At 40.9% G+C, this 18,775-nt stretch overlaps 3 protein-coding genes across 9 annotated transcripts in view; 1 reads left to right on the top strand and 2 right to left on the bottom strand.

Annotated features, from left to right (window-relative positions):
• Positions 1 to 8,417, bottom strand: part of LOC138192766 (glutamate receptor-interacting protein 2-like) — a 35,686-nt gene extending 27,269 nt beyond the window's left edge. For 4 of the 6 annotated variants that reach the window (XR_011177833.1, XM_069140407.1, XM_069140408.1 and 1 more), the window contains exons 1-3: positions 7,978 to 8,417; positions 1,712 to 1,792; positions 868 to 1,003 (exon numbers count right to left, since the gene is read on the bottom strand). Coding sequence is in view for 5 of the 6 variants with exons in the window: in XM_069140407.1 (XP_068996508.1) it covers positions 868 to 1,003; positions 1,712 to 1,792; positions 7,978 to 8,155 (395 nt within the window). In the remaining variant the exon portion in view is untranslated. Of the gene's footprint in view, positions 1 to 867; positions 1,004 to 1,711; positions 1,793 to 4,590; positions 5,110 to 7,977 lie in introns of those variants that run through there. The other 2 variants (XM_069140410.1, XM_069140409.1) reach the window with 2 other exon arrangements.
• A 1,789-nt stretch (positions 8,418 to 10,206) lies between these two features.
• On the bottom strand, positions 10,207 to 13,677 carry rpl32 (ribosomal protein L32). The gene is made up of 4 exons (XM_069140077.1): positions 13,609 to 13,677; positions 12,927 to 13,027; positions 12,630 to 12,811; positions 10,207 to 10,371 (listed from the first exon to the last, which is right to left on the bottom strand). The coding sequence occupies exons 2-4, from the start codon at positions 13,020 to 13,022 to the stop codon at positions 10,242 to 10,244; spliced, it is 408 nt and encodes a 135-aa protein (XP_068996178.1). The 5' UTR covers positions 13,023 to 13,027; positions 13,609 to 13,677; the 3' UTR covers positions 10,207 to 10,241.
• Positions 13,678 to 13,698: 21 nt separating this feature from the next.
• On the top strand, positions 13,699 to 18,711 carry ssuh2rs1 (ssu-2 homolog, related sequence 1). Of its 2 annotated transcripts, none has more exons than XM_069140075.1 (14): positions 13,699 to 13,788; positions 14,196 to 14,238; positions 14,330 to 14,397; positions 15,094 to 15,198; positions 15,696 to 15,771; positions 15,894 to 16,023; positions 16,175 to 16,235; positions 16,519 to 16,640; positions 16,757 to 16,819; positions 16,922 to 17,004; positions 17,121 to 17,213; positions 17,367 to 17,472; positions 17,856 to 17,963; positions 18,090 to 18,711. In XM_069140075.1, the coding sequence occupies exons 2-14, from the start codon at positions 14,216 to 14,218 to the stop codon at positions 18,228 to 18,230; spliced, it is 1,179 nt and encodes a 392-aa protein (XP_068996176.1). In that variant the 5' UTR covers positions 13,699 to 13,788; positions 14,196 to 14,215; the 3' UTR covers positions 18,231 to 18,711. The 2 variants fall into 2 exon arrangements, with proteins under 2 accessions (XP_068996176.1, XP_068996177.1); XM_069140076.1 differs by lacking the exon at positions 13,699 to 13,788 and adding an exon at positions 13,909 to 14,100.
• Positions 18,712 to 18,775: the final 64 nt, after the last annotated feature.

Here is an 18,775-nt window from a genome sequence, read left to right as displayed (position 1 = left end):
ACATATGACATTCTGAGTCAACACGCCGTGGATAACTAATTAATTAAATAGGTGCTCTTCCCTGTTTGCCCTTCTCACCTTTGGGCAACTGCCAATCAGCACTGACAGCAGACAGAGAGACATCTTAACCAGCAGAGCCGGACAGCCTGTCATCCGGTCCAGTCTCATCACACTATGTCATTGCCAGTTGCTCTCCTGTCTGCCTGCATGTCTCTCCACCCAGTAAATTAGCTAGCACTTCCACACAAGCATGAACTCAGCTGTGGGAAGACAAGCTGCTTGGAAGAATTAGCACAGTGTCTGTCTTTAAACCTCCTAGGATTTGACAAGTGATGGCACATTTGGCCAAGACATTTTCAGAGGGGCTGTGTCATTCTTCTAAAACTGTGTATGTGTGCGTTTGTATCTGTTTCAGTTCGGTCACACGCTGCTTAATCATCATGAAATGTGAGTCTCCCACTACATTTGCTTGTCATGTGGTTGATGTGGGGGAAAATTTGTTTCATCTTAATTAAGCAATCTCTGAAGATAAAAAAAACAACAAAAAAAAACCAATCACAAAACACTCATGTTGAATAATTATCACCACACAGTAAGTTAAGAATGAACTGACAATAGGAAATAAAAGGAGGACAAGACACTATCTCAGTTTATGGACACACACATCTACATAGTTTCTTGGAGATTATAGATTAAAGCCCTGTTGGGGTATTATTCTGACATCAAGCTGATCTAACACAGCCGCCTACAATCCTGCAGTGAGGGAAACTTTGCAACACGTGTACATTTGTGGGGGGAGAATAACAAGCCCGGACAGCGTGGTGTGGTTACCAGGTTTTTTAGTGCACCACAGAGCACAGATCTCACCTGGCAGCTAGCCCACCTGGCCGTAGGTTTGACACTCTGGGCTTGCCGTCCTTATCGGACCCTCCGGATATCGTGAGGCCGAGGCTGCTGCCTTCCCTTTTCATCAGGTCCACCGTGGTCACTCCTCGATACTCCTCTGCGGACAGAGACAGACGCAGGGATGGATCCACATTTAGAATTAGCATCTGCTTGACAGAATCACCCTGTCTGAGAGGCAAAGAAAGATTTTTTCTCCCTGAACCTCTCACAGAAATGCTCTCTGACACATACTATATTTTCTCACTTTCCTGTCTTCTCCTTCAAATCTCTCAATCTGATGAAATCTCTGTGACGGTTTCAGCAGGAGGACAAGAAGGATGGAAACAAATGTAATAATACCAAAGAAAAAAAGGGATAATAGAAAGAAATGCATTACTTTAAAAAAAAAAAAAAAACACTCAGTGGAGATTATATCATGCAGTTGAGATCCAGGTGTATTCTTAAGTAAATTAAAATGATGTTGACATTAATTGATGGATATGTGATTTTATATTGTCATCAGAGGACTCATTCTGTCTTGTAGTCCACATTGTGCTGCGCTGTTAAATCACTCTATGTGAAGTCTACCAAGAGTGGCTTAGCACCAATGACAGGTATGCCACACAAGCATTTTTTCACCTTATCTAAGCATTCAAAACAGTGCAGCATCAAGCAAAACACAGCAGGCACATGGCTCGACACGCACATGGACAAAAACCTCAGTCAAAGATGGCCTGACTCTTCCTCTGGTGAACTGGGCACAGTAGCGTGAATCAGACAACAGACAAAACAAAATGATGTGAAGTCAGTTTTGACTGTATCGCACCTGAAAGGCTGCGCCTCCGGGACGAATGCGATTGGTCAGTTGCCCCGGACTCTTTGCTCCCCTTTGAGTATGGTCCTTCATCTGAGGAGACAGCAGGGAGGTAGGATGTGTAGGGAAACGCTACAGCAGAGGGCTAAATGAGCACGGGCGTCCATTGCACATTATGACTGCAGCCCACTCTTTAAAGCTTTGAACTTCACCCTGTGTAATGAGGGGGCTCTGTTAGGGAAACAGCACTAAGCCAACAGCAGGCATTAACCTACCCACAGTGATCAGCTTGAACTCAGTACCCTGAAAGTTCACTCCACTTTATTTCCATGGCAATCGCATAAAAGGGTTGAAGAATTAAAATAGCTCCCCTCTGTCTGCAGCAAAGACCCCAGAAAATCATTATTTAACACAAGAATACATTTGCTGTGAGCTTGATGTATGCGACTACTAAAGCATGGGAGTTTTCTTGAAGGAACAGCATGTGGTTAATGGACTATTCGTGCATGGAGAGGAAATGATCCTTTTCATGTCATTTACAGCAGCTGCCGCAGAGAGCCGGGAAACATTCAATCTGCTTTGTAGAGAAACTGATTTTTTTTTTTACCCACAGTGAGGCCCATTTCTGACAGCACAGGGATGTCCTCAGATTAGCAGAGCCTCTGCCCAGCCATCTCAACCTGAATGCAGCCATGCAACCCAGTCAGCAGTCGCAGTGATGAGGAAACTGACTTGGCACTTCTCTAATCCTGTCCACTGTGGATTACCTTTTTAGCTGCCCAGCAGTGATTGAACATCACATTGCAGACTTGAAGAAGAGCTGTGCCAGGTCCTCTTTTTAAGAGTGGACAGGGCATGTTACTGCCTTCAACTACAGCCTTCAAACTGATGTCACAAAAGCAATTGCCTCCAATGACTGGTTTAGTACTGCAATGAGGAACACTGGTTTTAATCTTATTAATCAAACATCCCTTATTCCTCAACTGCATAATAATTTCAAACTAATGGGCAACTTCAAGAGGGGCACACAATAAGACTCATACAGACAGACCACTGCTTCTGGATCCATGGATTTGGAATACACATTGTGATTGTGTTGTTAAGGGCGAGAAACTTATGGGGTTTCAAATGTTGGAGAAACAAAGTGAATTTTGGAAGCATTTCAAAGGTCTCCGTTGACGATTTTCAAGTTTAACTCTTTGCTCATGTCTATGGAGAAATTGGAAATACACACATCTCAGTGCTCACAAAAAGGTGTGTAACTCAGGTGCTGATACTTTCTCATGAAGGTATAGCTTCCCCCTACGCCATGCACATTACAGTGCTGCGCACTGTTTACACACAACAGGCGCAGTGTCTGGACTTTGTTTTTGCCGCTGCTATTGTCTATTGGAGGGGCAGTAGTCCAATAAAGGTCATGATCAAAGCATTATCTCCTGCTCCAGATCTCAGAAATGAAATCATTGTTTCAAGAAGCAACATTTCAAGTCTGAGTGTAAATCAGTTTGACACGACAAATTCCATTCATTTATACTGACATGTCTGTCTCTGTTATCTTTGCTGATTTGAAAAGATTGAACTTGAGGAAACAAGGGCTTGGAGGGCATCAAACCCGCTGCGTTATATCTGTCCACATCGAGTCTCCACATCTGTCCGACTGAAGATGAAGCTTTTCGACAGCTGAGAGGCAAAGATCCTTTTATCATACCTTCACTGACCTGAAACCTTTGGGCAGCCGCAGGATATGAGGAGTAAAGAAGAAAATTCCGCCTTAGTGTGCACATGGCTGCATGAGTCAGACCTTAAGTATCTTGATTGGATTTGCATGTTATGGGGATGCACAGAATATACACGTGCATAATATGGTATTTCACACTAATTTACCCACATTCTTACACAAATACCATGCCCGGTAGCTTTATGGCACACACACACACACACACACACACACACACACACACACACACACACACACACACACACACACACAAAGTGAGTGACACATCACCAACATGTTAGGCCGGAAAATTCCCTCATAACCACGCGGGCTCCTGGGGGCCCTGACAGTCCAGCAGCTGTCATTGCAGTCAAAAGGCAACATTAGCTCTGGGTTACACAGACCCAACACGCTGCACGTGACTGAACACTACAGTACCATCAAGCCCTCCGCCAGCCATCCTCCTCCAGCTTAAAATAACCATCATTCACCCTGAGAGCCAGAATCAAGATCAGGACGGAGCTGATTATAAACAGTCCCAACAATGAACCGAGAAAAAAAACATCCATCTCAGCTCTGCTGTCTTTGCAGAGGACGTAACATGATTCTCTGAAGTAGCTGCATCCAAAGTACCCAGTGAGTAAAAATAAAATGCTTCCTTCCTCCATAAATATATGGTGAGTTAATTAACTCCTGATTTAATTCAGGGCACTGCATGCCATTCCTCTCATGTCCAATCAGAATGTAGGTTAAATATGGGGGCGGCGCTGACAATGACAATGAAATCATAATGCTATTTTCAGCTGTGAAACTTTATTTATAAACTGAGTCCTTCCAGACCCAGTTCATGTTGCTAAATCTGCCCCAATTACACATGGTAGGGTGTCATGCAGAGCTGATGGTCGAGTCCATTGATATTTAAATCTCCTGCTATCTATCACTGCTGTAATGCATGCGGTGTAATGATTCCATTATCAAATTCATTTGCATCCCGACTAAATGGACCTGAGATTACAATTAGAAGCGACATTAGGGTGATAACTCCGCTGCCCTTTACAAGAACGATACGTCTGAGAGACAAGCAGCTCTTCACAGGTGATCAGTGACCTCCTGCTGCCTCCGACCCTCTAACTACAACACACAAGCTTCACTCTAAGGAACAAAGTGCTCTTACCAATGCTGTTCTTGGTGTCTCTCCTTAGACCACACAGCATGGCTGTAGTTTAGTCAGGGCAGCCAGGCTCTGGGAGTAACCTTGCTGATCTTTAGTAGCGGGCACAGAGTTGAGGTTTCACCTGAGAAAAAAGTAGGCAACCCCGAGAGCCCAGGTCTCAGCTGCTCAGATAAAACGAAACAAACATCTCTGTTTCCTCAGTCCAACATTTCTTTAAACCATGTCCCTGTTTGTACCCAGTGAAGTCTGGAGCTCCGGGGGGCAAATTCTGATCCTCAGATGGTCTACCGCTCCCCTTCTTTTTGAACTCACGAGATGATTCTCCTGAATCCCCACAAATATAGACCTACTATCTGCTAATCTCTGTTCTTTTATATTATCCAAAGAAGGGAGAGACCAGGTTCGTATCCTTTTCGTGCCATCTTGCTGCTGTCCTGATTCTGAGCTATTCTCATGAACCGTTCGTCTATTTTCCAGAGGATTTATCATGCCCCGTTCATACACTCACATGAGCTCACACATAACCCTCCTCTCTTGAAAAGAGCTGGAGTGTGTTTGCTCACTCTCTCCCTCCCTCCCTGCCAGAGGGGCTCAGTGAGGCAGGCACACACGATAGTCATTCCCTCCCCCTTACACACACACACACACACACACACACACACACACACACACACACATACACACACACACACTCTTTATCCATTTTAGCACCAAGTCAAACACATCTTCAAACCCACCCACCCAAATGCATGCAGAACACACAGAGATTATGCACACAAAAAAACTGCACACACCCCATACACCCAACTCTCAGCACAATTAACACCACCTGCACATTCATTGTCAGACTCAGCTCTGCAGTCATGTTTTTCTCACATAGAGACTGCACCCATTTTACACAGCTCGTATCTACACAATGCCGATATCACTCACTCACTCACTCACTCACTCACTCACTCACTCACTCACTCACTCACTCACTCACACTCTCTCTCTGTCTCACACACATACACACACACACACACACACACACACACACACACACACACACACACACACACACACACACACACACACACACACACACAAACACACACACACACACACTCACTCACTCACTCACTCACTCACTCACTCACTCACTCACTCATATAACTGCAAACGCATATGCAAGATTCCTGTGCTGAACAGCTGCCTGCATGTCTAACTGAGTCAAAATATTGTGCAGTTGTAGAGCCTGGGCGACAGAGTCAGATTGTGATCATGTGGAAATGAATTAATGATGTCCTAACAGAAAGAAAAAAAGGAACACTATGAATCTGAGCATCTTTCCCCTGAGGCCTGACATGTCATGCTTCCCCTCAGAGCAGCAAAGGTTCCCAAACTTTTTCAAACCATGTACCAAATTTCCCAAGTACCACTTCCCACTGCAGACATCTACAATATTTTTTCATACAATTTAAATCACTGATTTAACAATGCAATTGCCACAAACAGGCTAAATACACACAAATATAAGGTTACTGTTACTCATCGAAATGCGCTTGGTCGAATATTAGATTACTCGTGCCATTATTAGATGACATCAATAAAAGAGCACCAGTCAAACCTCAAACTGTAGAATACTACTATAATAGTGATGGAAATATGTCACTTTTTTTTAAGTTTCATTAAGCTGTTTTTATATAGGTGAATGGAAATGATTCTATCATTTAAGCAAAATTATTGGGGATCAGCTCAAATAATTGTGACAGACTTAATCAGAGCACTCACAAGTGTAACTCAAGATCAGTGAGGTGATGCGTAGAAAAAGCTTTTTTCTTTTGGACCTGGTGGCCTTATCACAATTTCACTCAGTCCGCTGGCAAAACCAACAACTGAGGAGTCTGAATCTGACTGTTTAAGACTAATATTTTGGACTCAGACCAGTTGTAGTTCCATTGTCAGGCCTTTTATAGCTGAAGTACACTTATCTCAGTTTGGGAATCATTGGGTTAAGGGACCTTTTGACACACTCTGGTGCCTCCACCCAAACACAGACGGTTGCACCTGTCTGACCATTTGTCATACACTCAAGCCTCAATCCCTGCCACTTCCTGACCCCCACTGCCGCCACCACAACACAAACAACACACCCCCTCCTTCAGCCTCACTGGCCGAACCTCATCTGCCTTTTCTTTTGGTTCACTGGGGTCAAATTGTTATCATTACTGACACTTTGGAGGATTTAAAAAAAAAAAAGAAAGAAAGGTACAGCACCAACCAGAAAAACACAAAATTCAGAGGTTCACAATTACATTATGCCCTCTATTCTACAACAGCCTTTGGTAAAGATTTGTAAAGTGATTACAAACAAACATTTCCATGTTGTTAGCCACTGTTGCATAGAGCCTAATTAGTCAGCTGTTCCAGTGGACACAATACTCTTTGGTGTAGATAATTTCCTCAGAGACTTTTGTCCTTAATACCCAATTTACAATGTGAGCGAGCATAGTCTTTCAGAGCGAGACTAATTAATTTCCAACAAAATAAAGAGAATCGGGAGATGGAGCAGTGTGTTGGACTGATAAAAACCTCCGGGAGCAAACACGCTAACGTTCAGTGTTAAGAAAAATGTACTCTTTTGTACTTCCTGCAGACTAGAAATCAACCATATTGATGTAGTGGGAGTCATAACGGATTGATTTGATTATGAAAGCATCATTTTGACGTGACCTTGGCACACAAACAGAGGCTGGGAATGCTCTATCTAAAAAACAAAGGCAGGAAAAGAGAAAAGTGTCTAATATTTAAGGATCTAATAAAAAGAATGAGACTGTATTGTCTATTTAGTACATTTTTTCCAATTATCTATGTTTTTAATATTGTAAAGTGGACCCTTTGAAAAAAAAACAAACACTTGCTTAATCCACGTTGACAGTCAAGGCAAGGAGGGTCTGTAGCAGCCTCCTAATCGTTCAAACTGACCACACTGCCATCTTATGGTGATTAGCTCCAGTTGCAAGTGAAGGTCTGAGAAGCAAAATGACTCATTCAACCAGCAGAGCTCAGTGTGAGAAAAACAACAATGCACGCTCTGAACATTCATTCCTGTTCACCTTTTACACTGAAAATCCCAGATTTCAGTCAAACAGAAGCTCAGTCTAACAGGACAGTAGAACACATATAATCATGTGTACTGTTTTTTTTAATTTTTTTTTTACATTAATGGAGATTACATACCTAAATTGGTGACTGCTGAGGTATTATGTCACAAAAGAATAACTTACAAACTTGCCAATGGCAAGTAATTTTGTGTGGTTAACAAAACTCTGGATAAACTGCAAAAGTCTTCTGAATTTTGTTAAATATTAAACCTTAATGTAAAGCTTTCCTGTAGGTTTTTACCTTTGGTTCTCCCTCTGATGATGCCCAGTCGACACCTGAGGGAAAAAGAGAACATCCTCCTCTTTCCTCCTGCAGACCGGCTGCCTTTCCTCAGGGAATCTGTCTGAGGGAAGACAAAGGAGAGCTGTTTGGGAGCGAGCCGCGCTTTCCCAAACACTACCCTTGCTGACATGTTCATTTTCTGACCAGTCAAAAGGAAAAAAATGGATTCTACCCTCTTCCTGACATTCACTATCTCTCAGACATTGCAGTCTCTGCCCGCCCTGCTGTTCTCATGATCCCCTCCCTGTCTGGAGAACATCCAGTCCTCTCAGGTGAGTCCTCCAGGCCGCTTCACTAACAGGTGCAGGTTTTTTTTAGAAGAGAAAACATTCAGATCCAACAGTTTGCCTGTTTTTTCTGACCACCATTGGTAACTTCCTTCCACATCCATGCAGCCACAAGCTGACTGGCTAAATAAATGTCATGTTTTTGCAGCTCTGGCAATGTCAGTTTTACCAGAACAGATGGAAGAGGGCTCAGGGCTGCGGGGCACAGCTTGCCTGCCAGAATGCAATGGAAACTTTCTCTGCAGGGAGCTGGCCTGTGAACATCGTGAAGCAATATACAATCAGAGCAGGCCAGTTCAAGGCAATGACTTTTGATTTCATTCACTTCAATCTGTTGATAAAAATGTATTGTATACAAGTACATAAATGAATATACATACATGTATAATGATTTTTATTGCAGGAGGAATATGGAAGTCTACTGCAGAAGGTCTACTTACATGGAATTAAGTTGTAAATATTTTCCGTCAGTAGCTACTGCTCATTTATTCGAGTAAACATAGCAATGCCAATCTGTAAATCTAACTCTGTCACAAGTAAAAACTCCCCATGAACCAGAAGAGCATTACAGAACTTCTGGAGTTAAGATCTATCAAATTTGCTAAACTAAATCGACAGGACATGCTCATTCCAAGTATTAAAGATACAATCGTAATCCAACTATCTATTAAATGATATTTGTAAAGTCGAGTTGTCGCTAGCTGTAGGTTGCATCCAGTATTTATTCAGAATTAAAGCTTGTTAAAAGATGACATTTTTAATTCAGCCTCTTGGAGCAGGTTTTGGTTTCATCAAAAATCTGAATGGAGTCCATAATTGTCTTTGAGAGCAAAAGACCTCAAACTGTGGATACTCTTTCACAAACTACCCAGATGACATCTTGGAATGAGAGCAGTGTTTATACAAAGTTATGTGACCTTCTCCATTTATAATATGGGTCAGCGTTCTTCTTCAGGCATCTTGCCCTCTTTTGTTCTGTTCCAGGATCCAGTCATCTGGAAGGGAGAGGAATAACCCTGTTTACTGTGTTTCTTGGTTTGTTTGTATATTATATATATATATATACTGTACTGTACATATATATATGTATATGTATATATATATATGTTGACTGTGTTTCTTGGTTTGTTGTATATAATATATATAGATATATAATGTACTGTATATACTGTGCATTTTATATTTATATTTTTTACTGCCATTTACTATTTTATTTTATTGCTTTTCTATTATTATATTATTTTATTCTATTGTTTCTATTATTGTCTTATTGCTTCTGTATGTATGCTGCTGTAGCGAAAAAATTTCCCCTCGGGGATTAATAAAGTAAATACCTACCTACCTACCTTACCCAAGGCAGAATACAAGCAGCTCTGCAGCCATCGGTGTGGACGGAACTCGCATGCGACTATTTCTATAGAATTTTAACACCTGTACAACGTACAAAAATAGCTTTTCTTTTAGGTATCATTTCCCAAAATAACTAAGTCACCTTTATAAACGCATTTTTTGTTGAAATTACATGTCTCTCCACCGATACTACTTTCCATGATTTCCAGACTTATTTTGATGCTATGAGAAGCAAATTTGACAAAAAAACCAACTTATTTCTCCATGTTTAGGATCTTTGTGCTCTTGCTCTGGGAATTTTAATGACAGCTTGTCAAAATCCAATCATCACGTCTCCTCAGGCAAGAGCACAAGTTAAAGTTTGTGTAATAACTGCTTTCCCTCTGACCATTTCAACACAGAAACAACTTCCTAAATTCAGATTCACATCTCTGACACTGGCTTTGTCTAAATAAAAGTATTTTAAGCTTCAGACTTTCAAATTTGTATCACACATAACATTTTCCCAACACGTTTAACAACCCCCGCAGAAAAATGATCCAACAGTCAGTTTTGATTTTACAATGTTTATTGTGAATAAGCAGTTTATTCGTTCTCCTCGCTCCTGAGCCTGGCGTTGGGGTTGGTGATCTTGATGGCCAGCTGAGCTGCTCTCTCCACGATCAGTTTCCTGTTCTTGGAGGAGACGTTGTGGGCGATCTCAGCGCAGTGGGTCCTGCAGAGGGAGAGAGAAAAGAGTTCAGATGTTTTCACTGAAATGTTACAAACTTGAGACTTCAAGGAAAGAACATCAGGCTCCCAAATAAAACCGCACATTAAATTTACCAACACGCATCTTACAGCAACCATTGCACTGAGTTAGGAAACAAGCATTGACTCATCTTGTAACTGTAGCTGAAGTGTTGGCACAGATTTGGTTTAATGGAGCCCCAACATATAGTCAGATGTGTGGCACGAAAAAAAACAACCTGACTAATGTTTATGCAAAGGGTGAACACAGCGACAGACATTTCTAAAACTGGCAGATCCTAAACTCATCTCGAAACCAATGATATATACCGAGTGAAAGAGTAAATGTGCAGTGACAACAATTACACATCTTGAAGATGCAATTCCCCCCCCCCCCCCCCCCCCCCCCCCGATATCACTTTATGCTGTCAAACAAACACAAAGCCCCATAAAATTAAATTACATTTCTATCACTGTCACAATCCGTCTGTAAAACGTTCCCACTTGTCCAAATGATTAACAAGATGGAAAAAAAAGCAGGCCGTTATTCACACTAATATGTTTGCTTTGAAGAAAAAGGGAATCAAGTTAAATCAGTGTCACCACATCTGAGATGTAGTAAAATTCACAAAGCAGCCGATGGACCTCAATTTCAGCTCAACTTTGGCTTTTCTTATCTTGGGTTGATTGGACAAAGCTTATGCTGAAACGATACAACATATCCTCATCGACAGAACTAGCATTCGAATGGATTTATGTGGTCGATAATATTAACTGGCTGCTCAAACTATTCCTATCAAACTTGCTGCTGGCTCGCTGGTAATGGATGAGAAGAGCCAAGACAATAAAATGCACTTTTAAGTGATTATACACACAGTTCATATCACTGTTAATGCTCATCTTTGTCATTTCCCCCAAATTGCTTCCTGGCAGTTTAGAGACAGGGAACAATCTGCAAGGACAAACTGATATAAAAGTGAGAAGTGTGGGTGGGTTTAATGTTCGAGCTGCTGTTGGGAGGTTGGTTATCTATCCAACATTGCACAGCTTCAAAGTTTTGTAGCCGTTGAATCGAAACATCTTCCCTCAAACAAACAAACTGCCCAACATCCAGAATCTGCTGCTGAACTCTATCGGTGTGCAATTGCAAACAATTCTCTTTGAACAGACCATTTCAACACTGATAAAATGTTGAGTTGTGTTAATTGAAGTCTAAATTCAGACTAAACTTTTTCTGATGTCAAAAATATGGGATAGAGATTCAATACAAAACAAGAAACTAAAGAATCTTTTGTCTTGTTTCCTGAAATTAACATGATGATGTGACTGCAAAATTGAACAGGGCTGTACATTTCAAGCAGTGAATGCTTCCTGCTTAATTTATATTCTTAAACTATGAACTTCCTCATGCAAGTTCCCGCTTTTGTAAAAACATCCGCATCTGTGTTTAATATTCCCGTCAAATTACTGAGTTTTTACAAAAAGGGGTCAGATTGGTTTCTAACACTCTGAACTAAAATAACTTTGTTCGGGTGCAGCTCAAATCTTTGTGCATTGACTTATGACAAAGTTATGTGACAAAGTTGCAGTTCAAGTTTTGCTGTGATTTGCTGAGGTTTTTGAGATCTTTGACACCAACCTCTGAAAGTATTATAAACTGAAGGTAAAATAAATGTCTTAAGTTGTGGAGGGCAATGAAAAAGTACATTTGGATAACAACAGCATTTGTTTAACAGAACAAATATCCCAGTTAAATCAAGATTTGGAAATCAACCTTTCTTGGTTTAAAATAAATACCGAAAAAATAATTAGCCAGCACCACTTTCTCTACATTTTTACTTTTTGTAAAAGCAAAAATAAAGTAATTTCACCTCTATGGTATCAATGTCATAAGACAAACTAAAATTCACTTACTTCTTAGCATAATGGTGGAGTCATGAGCAACTACGGTGAAAAGAAGAATTGTACTTGCTAAGAAAATTCGGTGTAACGGCCAGACTTGGGTAGCCTAACCTGCTGGCTGAGTTAAACATTGAAGTGTGCAGATAATATTGACCCTGTGAGCTCCATTTTGTCTGTGTGTTGGTTTATATGGATGATAAATACTGAGCACATGCTCTGAGGCAACCTGGCTGTTGTCCCCATACGAACACTTCGAACTGGAAAGTGGGACAGTTACCAAACAGGAAAATCTCAAATGCCAGCGAACTAGTTGTACCTTTAGTACAAGTATTCACAACTTACTTGTTGCTCATCATCAGGACTTCGAGCTCCTTGACATTGTGAACCAGGAACTTCTTGAAGCCAGTTGGCAACATGAACTTGGTCTTCTTGTTGCTACCATAACCAATGTTGGGCATCAGCATCTGACCCTTGAACCTCCTGCGGACCCTGTTGTCAATACCTCTGGGTTTACGCCAGTTTTTCTGTTGGGAGATGTGAAGAAGACATTTTGGGATTACAACTCGTTGGCACCTGCAATCCTTTGCAGGTAAAAGCAGCGGTCCAAACCTGATGCCTATCGCAGTACGTTACACTTACCGCAATCTTAACATATCTGTCGGACTGGTGGCGGATGAACTTCTTGGTTCTCTTTTTGACAATCTTGGGCTTTGTGAGGGGCCTGAGGGCTGCCATGGTGACTGAGGGGGGAAAACAAAAACAAAAACAAGATTACCACAAACTCATGCAACAGTGCAAGTGAAACAGGAGCTAAAGCGTTGAGGTTCCAATGATCAAGTCGTCTTGTCAAATTTATAGATAACACACTCGCAGATCTGCGACTGAAAGAAATAAACTGCGTATAAATCTGCTCTTCTGCGGAGTGAGACTCGAGGTAAACGTGTTGACCAGCGCCAGCTAGCGAGCTACACCCATGCTACGTGTATTCCGCTTTAGCAGGTCAGTCTGAACATTCATTAATATTTCGCACGTTTAATATGGACAACTGATAGTTATTATACGTATTTCATAATGCCACGCCGCCGCACCGGGCCTTTACTGAATACTACAAACCCTATTTCACGGGGTTAGCAGCCGGTCGGCCGCTTTTAGCGACAAACACATTTCCAGAGTGTCCCATTTAAGACAAGAGTCAGAAATACAAATTGGTCAAAATTTTAACAATCTTTTGTAGACTGGACGTAAATGATTGATAAACCACGTTAGGATGGTCGAATAATGTCCTAAATCCAGTGGATTCATGTAGATTGTATCAACTCACCCGCCGATGTAAATCCAAAAAGGGACTTCAGCGACGGCGGAAGGAAAGAAAGGGACTTCCGTGGGTGTTGCGTTGGATTATGGGTAATGTAGTTTGTGAGCACGACAACGCGCAACTTTAAGGTGCAAAGTGGACAGCTGGAATAACGCTCCTTTCTCCGAATTTATTCAGCGATTAAAGGTAATATGGGAGTTTGTGTTGTTAACAGATACTTTTAGTATCGTCATAATGTTGTTGTGAGATAAACACGTATGTACGCCCATTCTCCACATCTGTTCCTGAAATGTTTGGTGCGCACTTCCTGAAGGAAGAGAGTTATTGTGGGGGTAGCGGGGGACGCTTACTTCTCCAAAACTATGAGCGCATTTACCGTAAAAGACTCTCGTGATGTCCCGAATCTAGAATACTAAAAAAATGTTTTATCCCGTCTGCGTGTCATAAGAGAAGGTGGTATATTGCTGCAGGAAACGGGAGTGTGTGCCGTGATAAAAGGTTAATGATCGTCTTATTGTCACGTCTTGTTTTGTATTATACTGCCTACGCGTGATTTGTTTGAGGACTTTGGTCGTCTTTATTTTCTCATTTAGCTATTGTCAAGCGCTTCGAGATGGAGAACCAGCCTATTATGAGGTAAGCGTCGACTTTTATTCTGTATTTTATTCCAAAATAACGTGATTTCTTCCACTTCACGGGCCTGAGTTTCGTTTCCCGTTACTTGCAGTCAGAAGAACGGTACCTACGGAATTGCCAATCCCGGCTATGCACCCGCAGCCGCTGGAGGGACACCTGGTAAGATCCATGAATCAACAATAACAACAACAAAAAACGTACATATTTATCTGTAAAATGTGATATGAAAACGTAAACAGATTGGCTGATTAGTTTAAATCTGGGTCTAATTTAATATAAAAATAAAAATCAGTATACAAGTGACAAATAAAATTATTATTTCACATATAAGTGTGTTTGACGACTTTTTTTCCCCCCATAAAAATTGTGGTCGGGTATCTATGTAGAACTCGAGTTCTACCATAAGAAATATTTCGGTGAAATTGCAGGCGTCCGGCGTACAGAAGTGACGTCATCTCGACTTGCCGGTTTGTTGAGGTTTCTGGCACCAGTAAGGTGTCCTGTCATACGTGATCCGCCTCGTGTTTTTCCTGACGTCTTTATTGTGGAGATCATCCACTGCCTGAAATCTTTAGTGTGGCTGTAAAACATCTGAGAATGGATACAAACATGGAGGGGCAAGGTAAGTCTCTCACTACACTGTTTTACGTTGTCAAGTAGAAACATGTCAGAATTTGGGAGGGTCCCAAGAACTCACGAGTTTTCTGTATACATTGAGTGATGCACAGTAGAGTCCCCGACAGGTTTTGTTCAAGAAGCCGTTTGTGTGAAGCGTGAAAAGTTTTTGGATGGTAGAAGATTTATACGATTTTAAAGTCTGCGAATGACTGAACTGGTTCTTCTGGTTTATTACAGCAATGTTCGCCCCACCCGCAGCTGAGTCCCATGGCCCTAGTGCTCCTCCAGCCAGTATGTTTGACAATATGCCTGGCTATGAAGGAACAGTGGCGGGAGGTGGAGGTAGGTCTAACAGTATGCTGTACATATTCCCTGGTAGTCCTGTGTGCCCCAGTAACAGCCAGAACATTTTTAATATTAAATAAATGAATGAACAATTAACAAGACTAGGTTAAAACTTACTATATTCCTGAACTGTATATTCCATTTTAGGGCTTTTAATTTGAAACAGATATTTTTGGCCAGTGGTATAACTTTATCACTCACTCACCACCGCTGGTGTGATCAAGCCAAAGAGTTCTCGAAATAAATTGTGTGAAATATATAAATAAAGAAACAATTGTGGAAATGAATTATGAAATTATTAACACTCAATTTCATATTCTGAAATTATTATTTTATTAAAAAGTGAATTTATGCAAACTATCAGTGCAAATTACAACCCCAGTCATACAGTTAAATTAACGTGTCTCTGACAGTCTTGATCAAAACTCAGCTTTATCATCTTTGTCTGATGAAGACTGAATCAGCAACGGAAAAACTGGTATTATCTGTTGTAGGTGGATTTCTACCGCCTCCCATGCCTGCTTACCCAGTTCCCCAGCCTCAGCCTGGATCTGAACAGCCACACTGGAAGTAAGGCTCAAAGTATTTCTTTCAACAGTATTGCTAATGGTATTCCAAAAGTTTTCCCATGAGGATTTCCTGTCAATGATTTCTTCCTGACAAACTGTGTCACATTCCTTGACTGTTGACAGTATCCCATCTATAACTGAGGAAACTGCCCGGGAGGCCTTTATCCTGTATTCCTCCAGCAAATGCTGCTACAGCTCTGGACCAGCCAAGGATGGTGTGATCACTGAAATGGAGGCTTTTAATACATACAGGGTAAGAGGAAATAGTCTGTTTGTGCATGTGTGTTTAAAAAAAACCCTGATGGAAATCAATGTCGATTAATGGAGGTGTTACTTTTTGTTAAGTGCACGAATAATAGATTGTTTACCTCTTGTTTGTTCTCTTGACCCCTGCTTTATTTTAGTACCGCCTGGAAACCTTTAATGAATCAAGATCTACTGCGTGGAGTCATGAGCCATACAGTGGTGCGTAAATGTTACTTTCTGCATCTTCTACTTTGTATCTTTAACACTGATTTTTATCATCAGTTGAGACGATAACATCAGGGGGCGGGGGGAAAGTGCAAGTGACATGTTTAAATTAAATATCATGTCAGCCCAACAGTCCAAAACTCAGACATATTTACTCACCATTATATAGTGATTTATGTTCTGTTGATTGATTTGTAAATAAATTGTTTCAATACTACTTCTGCTGTCAGTCTGCTTTTTAGGGTGACTGTCTAATATGTTATTTACTTTGGAACAGGCCAGCCAGTGGATGCTTATTCTCAACCACCTGCAGGGCCCTGGGATGTTCCTGCCAAAGCCCCCAATTTCTTTGTGGATAGCAAACAGGTTATCAGGGTTCCCTACACGTCATCTGTGAAGGTACATTTTATAAAACATGTTTGGAGAAGCTCCTGGAAGTTTAAAGCTTTAAAAAAAAAAAAAAAAAAAAAAAAAAAAAAAAAAAAAAATCCTAATGAGAAACATTTCATTTACAGAGCTGCCACTCCTGTGTGGGAATGGGACGAAAACCTTGCAAAGACTGTGCCGGTGCTGGGAATGTAAGTATTTTCCACTGGCCAATGAAAAGGTCTTTTGAAGATTTTTAGCGAAACAATCTAATCATGTGATTTCTTTTTTGTGGTTGATGTTGCTCCTGACAGAAAGTTTGTTGGGTGTGCAATGGATCTGGTTACCGCCACGGAGATGATCGATGCCACCACTGCAGCGGCAGAGGGAGGGAAAAGTAGGTGTCACCTATAGATTTCTATCAGGTCAAAGCATCAGATAGAGAAATTCATGAACAGTACAGTTTGTACTTATCATGCATATTGATAGCTATTAAACATTGTTATGTTACAGTTGCGGGAAATGTCATGGACAAGGATCGAAGCAGTGTGACATATGTCGTGGAAAACAACAGCTCCTGGTCTACATCAGCGTCACTGTGAAATGGTACAGTTTCCTCAAAATTGTTTGTCTATCGAGAATTTCCTACTTAACCAACAAAAGGAATAGTCTGTATGGTTTGTTATGGTTTTATTGTTCATTACCCCAAGTAGCTGTAAGATTAAATTGGATTCCCTCTTTTAATTTGTATGCTTTCAGGACTAACCACTGTGATGACTATGTTGTGGAACAGTCGAGCGGACTTCGTGTGGACAACCTTAGCAAAGTGTCTGGCAAGGAGCTTTTCAGAGACTCTCAGTACATGGTAAATTACTGCCTCTTTCTCAACATCTGTGTGTGTGGGGGGTTGGGGGGAAATTGGGGGGGTATATAAATTTGCTTAGTTGGGGGGAAACTGAGGGCGTATATAAATTTGCTTAGACTTTGGCGAGAAACGGCTCACAGTAGTGTTGCATGGAACTGCAGTTATTGTGCATGACTAATCACTGTGAAAACTGGGCGACCATAAAGTAGCACTGTGCTACGCATCATGTTCACTGTTCTGTCAAAGGTCATACCTTTGGTTTTTGCACCAAACACATACCAATTTTGTTATCCTGCTTGAGCCGTCAAACAATGAATAAACACAATTTAAACAGTGAAGGTGATTCAACACTTTTGTCACATTTTGGTGATCACCCTCTGCAGGTATATCCAGTGATGGGCTTCCCAGACATTGCAGTGGTGCAGGCTGCACAACGCCTTGTCAGTGAACACCAGAGCAAATTCTCCCAGACATCACGCATCCTACAACAGGTATTCAAAATTATTTCATTTGAAGATATTTCGTTCAGAATGAACAGTACTGGATTGATCAAAGCCTATTTTTTTTTTTTTTATATATCTGTGCAACTATCTCATGTTTGCTTCCTTTGTCTACAGCGTCAAACCATAGAGCTGATCCCCGTAACCAGGGTGAACTACTCGTGGAAAGGAAAACCCCACATTTACTTTGTTTATGGAAATGAATTCCTAGTTAATGCAGATAACTATCCTGCTACCTGTTGCTGCAGTGTAATGTAATTGCAATGGTTGGGTTTCCAAACCATTTGATATGTAAATAGATTTACTTCCTTAAAAAGTCAATCTGCTCATTAATAGGGCTTTACCTGGACATGGGAAATATGATGTTGTTAAAGTTTGACGTCCAGAAGTTATGAACTCTTCACAAGCCACGTGGAACTGATGAAGCCAATTGAAAAAGTGATCTTTACACAGAAAGTCAGTTTATTTTTTTAATTTGTATTGTTATATGAAATCTTACACTACTTACAAATGCTTTTGAACACAATGTAAAACAAATATACTATGTCCACTGAATCCTTAGTCTTATTACTTTAGTTATCATCAGTAAAAAAAAATAATTATTTAGCTTTTTCATTTTTTTATGTAATCAATAAGTACGTTTTTTTTATATATCAGTAATTTCTTTTAAATATGCATGGTTTTCTAAGACAAATAATTGTTATAATTGAGACATCTGATTAAACGCAATTTCGCAATGTTTTGCTGTTGAGTTGCTTCATCATCAGCACTCGACGGTCGCCGGTGTGATGACGTAAAGAACG

Source organism: Embiotoca jacksoni, unplaced genomic scaffold (assembly GCF_022577435.1).
Source record: "Embiotoca jacksoni isolate LCO1_2020_lvr unplaced genomic scaffold, fEmbJac1.0.p SCAF_9, whole genome shotgun sequence".
NCBI classification, from domain to species: domain Eukaryota; kingdom Metazoa; phylum Chordata; class Actinopteri; family Embiotocidae; genus Embiotoca; species Embiotoca jacksoni.
This window is presented reverse-complemented; position numbering and strand designations above follow the sequence as displayed.

What these genes read in the sequence shown, in the direction of transcription:
- rpl32 (XM_069140077.1), bottom strand. Translation starts at nt 13,022, where the DNA reads ATGGCAGCCCTCAGGCCCCTCACAAAGCCCAAGATTGTCAAAAAGAGA. An exon ending in ACAGATATGTTAAGATTGCG is followed by an intron (nt 12,812 to 12,926) that starts GTAAGTGTAACG and finishes ATCTCCCAACAG; the next exon opens with AAAAACTGGCGTAAACCCAG. An exon ending in GTCCTGATGATGAGCAACAA is followed by an intron (nt 10,372 to 12,629) that starts GTAAGTTGTGAA and finishes CTCCCTCTGCAG; the next exon opens with GACCCACTGCGCTGAGATCG.
- ssuh2rs1 (XM_069140075.1), top strand. Translation starts at nt 14,216, where the DNA reads ATGGAGAACCAGCCTATTATGAG. An exon ending in AGCCGCTGGAGGGACACCTG is followed by an intron (nt 14,398 to 15,093) that starts GTAAGATCCATG and finishes GGTTTATTACAG; the next exon opens with CAATGTTCGCCCCACCCGCA. An exon ending in ATCAGCGTCACTGTGAAATG is followed by an intron (nt 17,214 to 17,366) that starts GTACAGTTTCCT and finishes GTATGCTTTCAG; the next exon opens with GACTAACCACTGTGATGACT.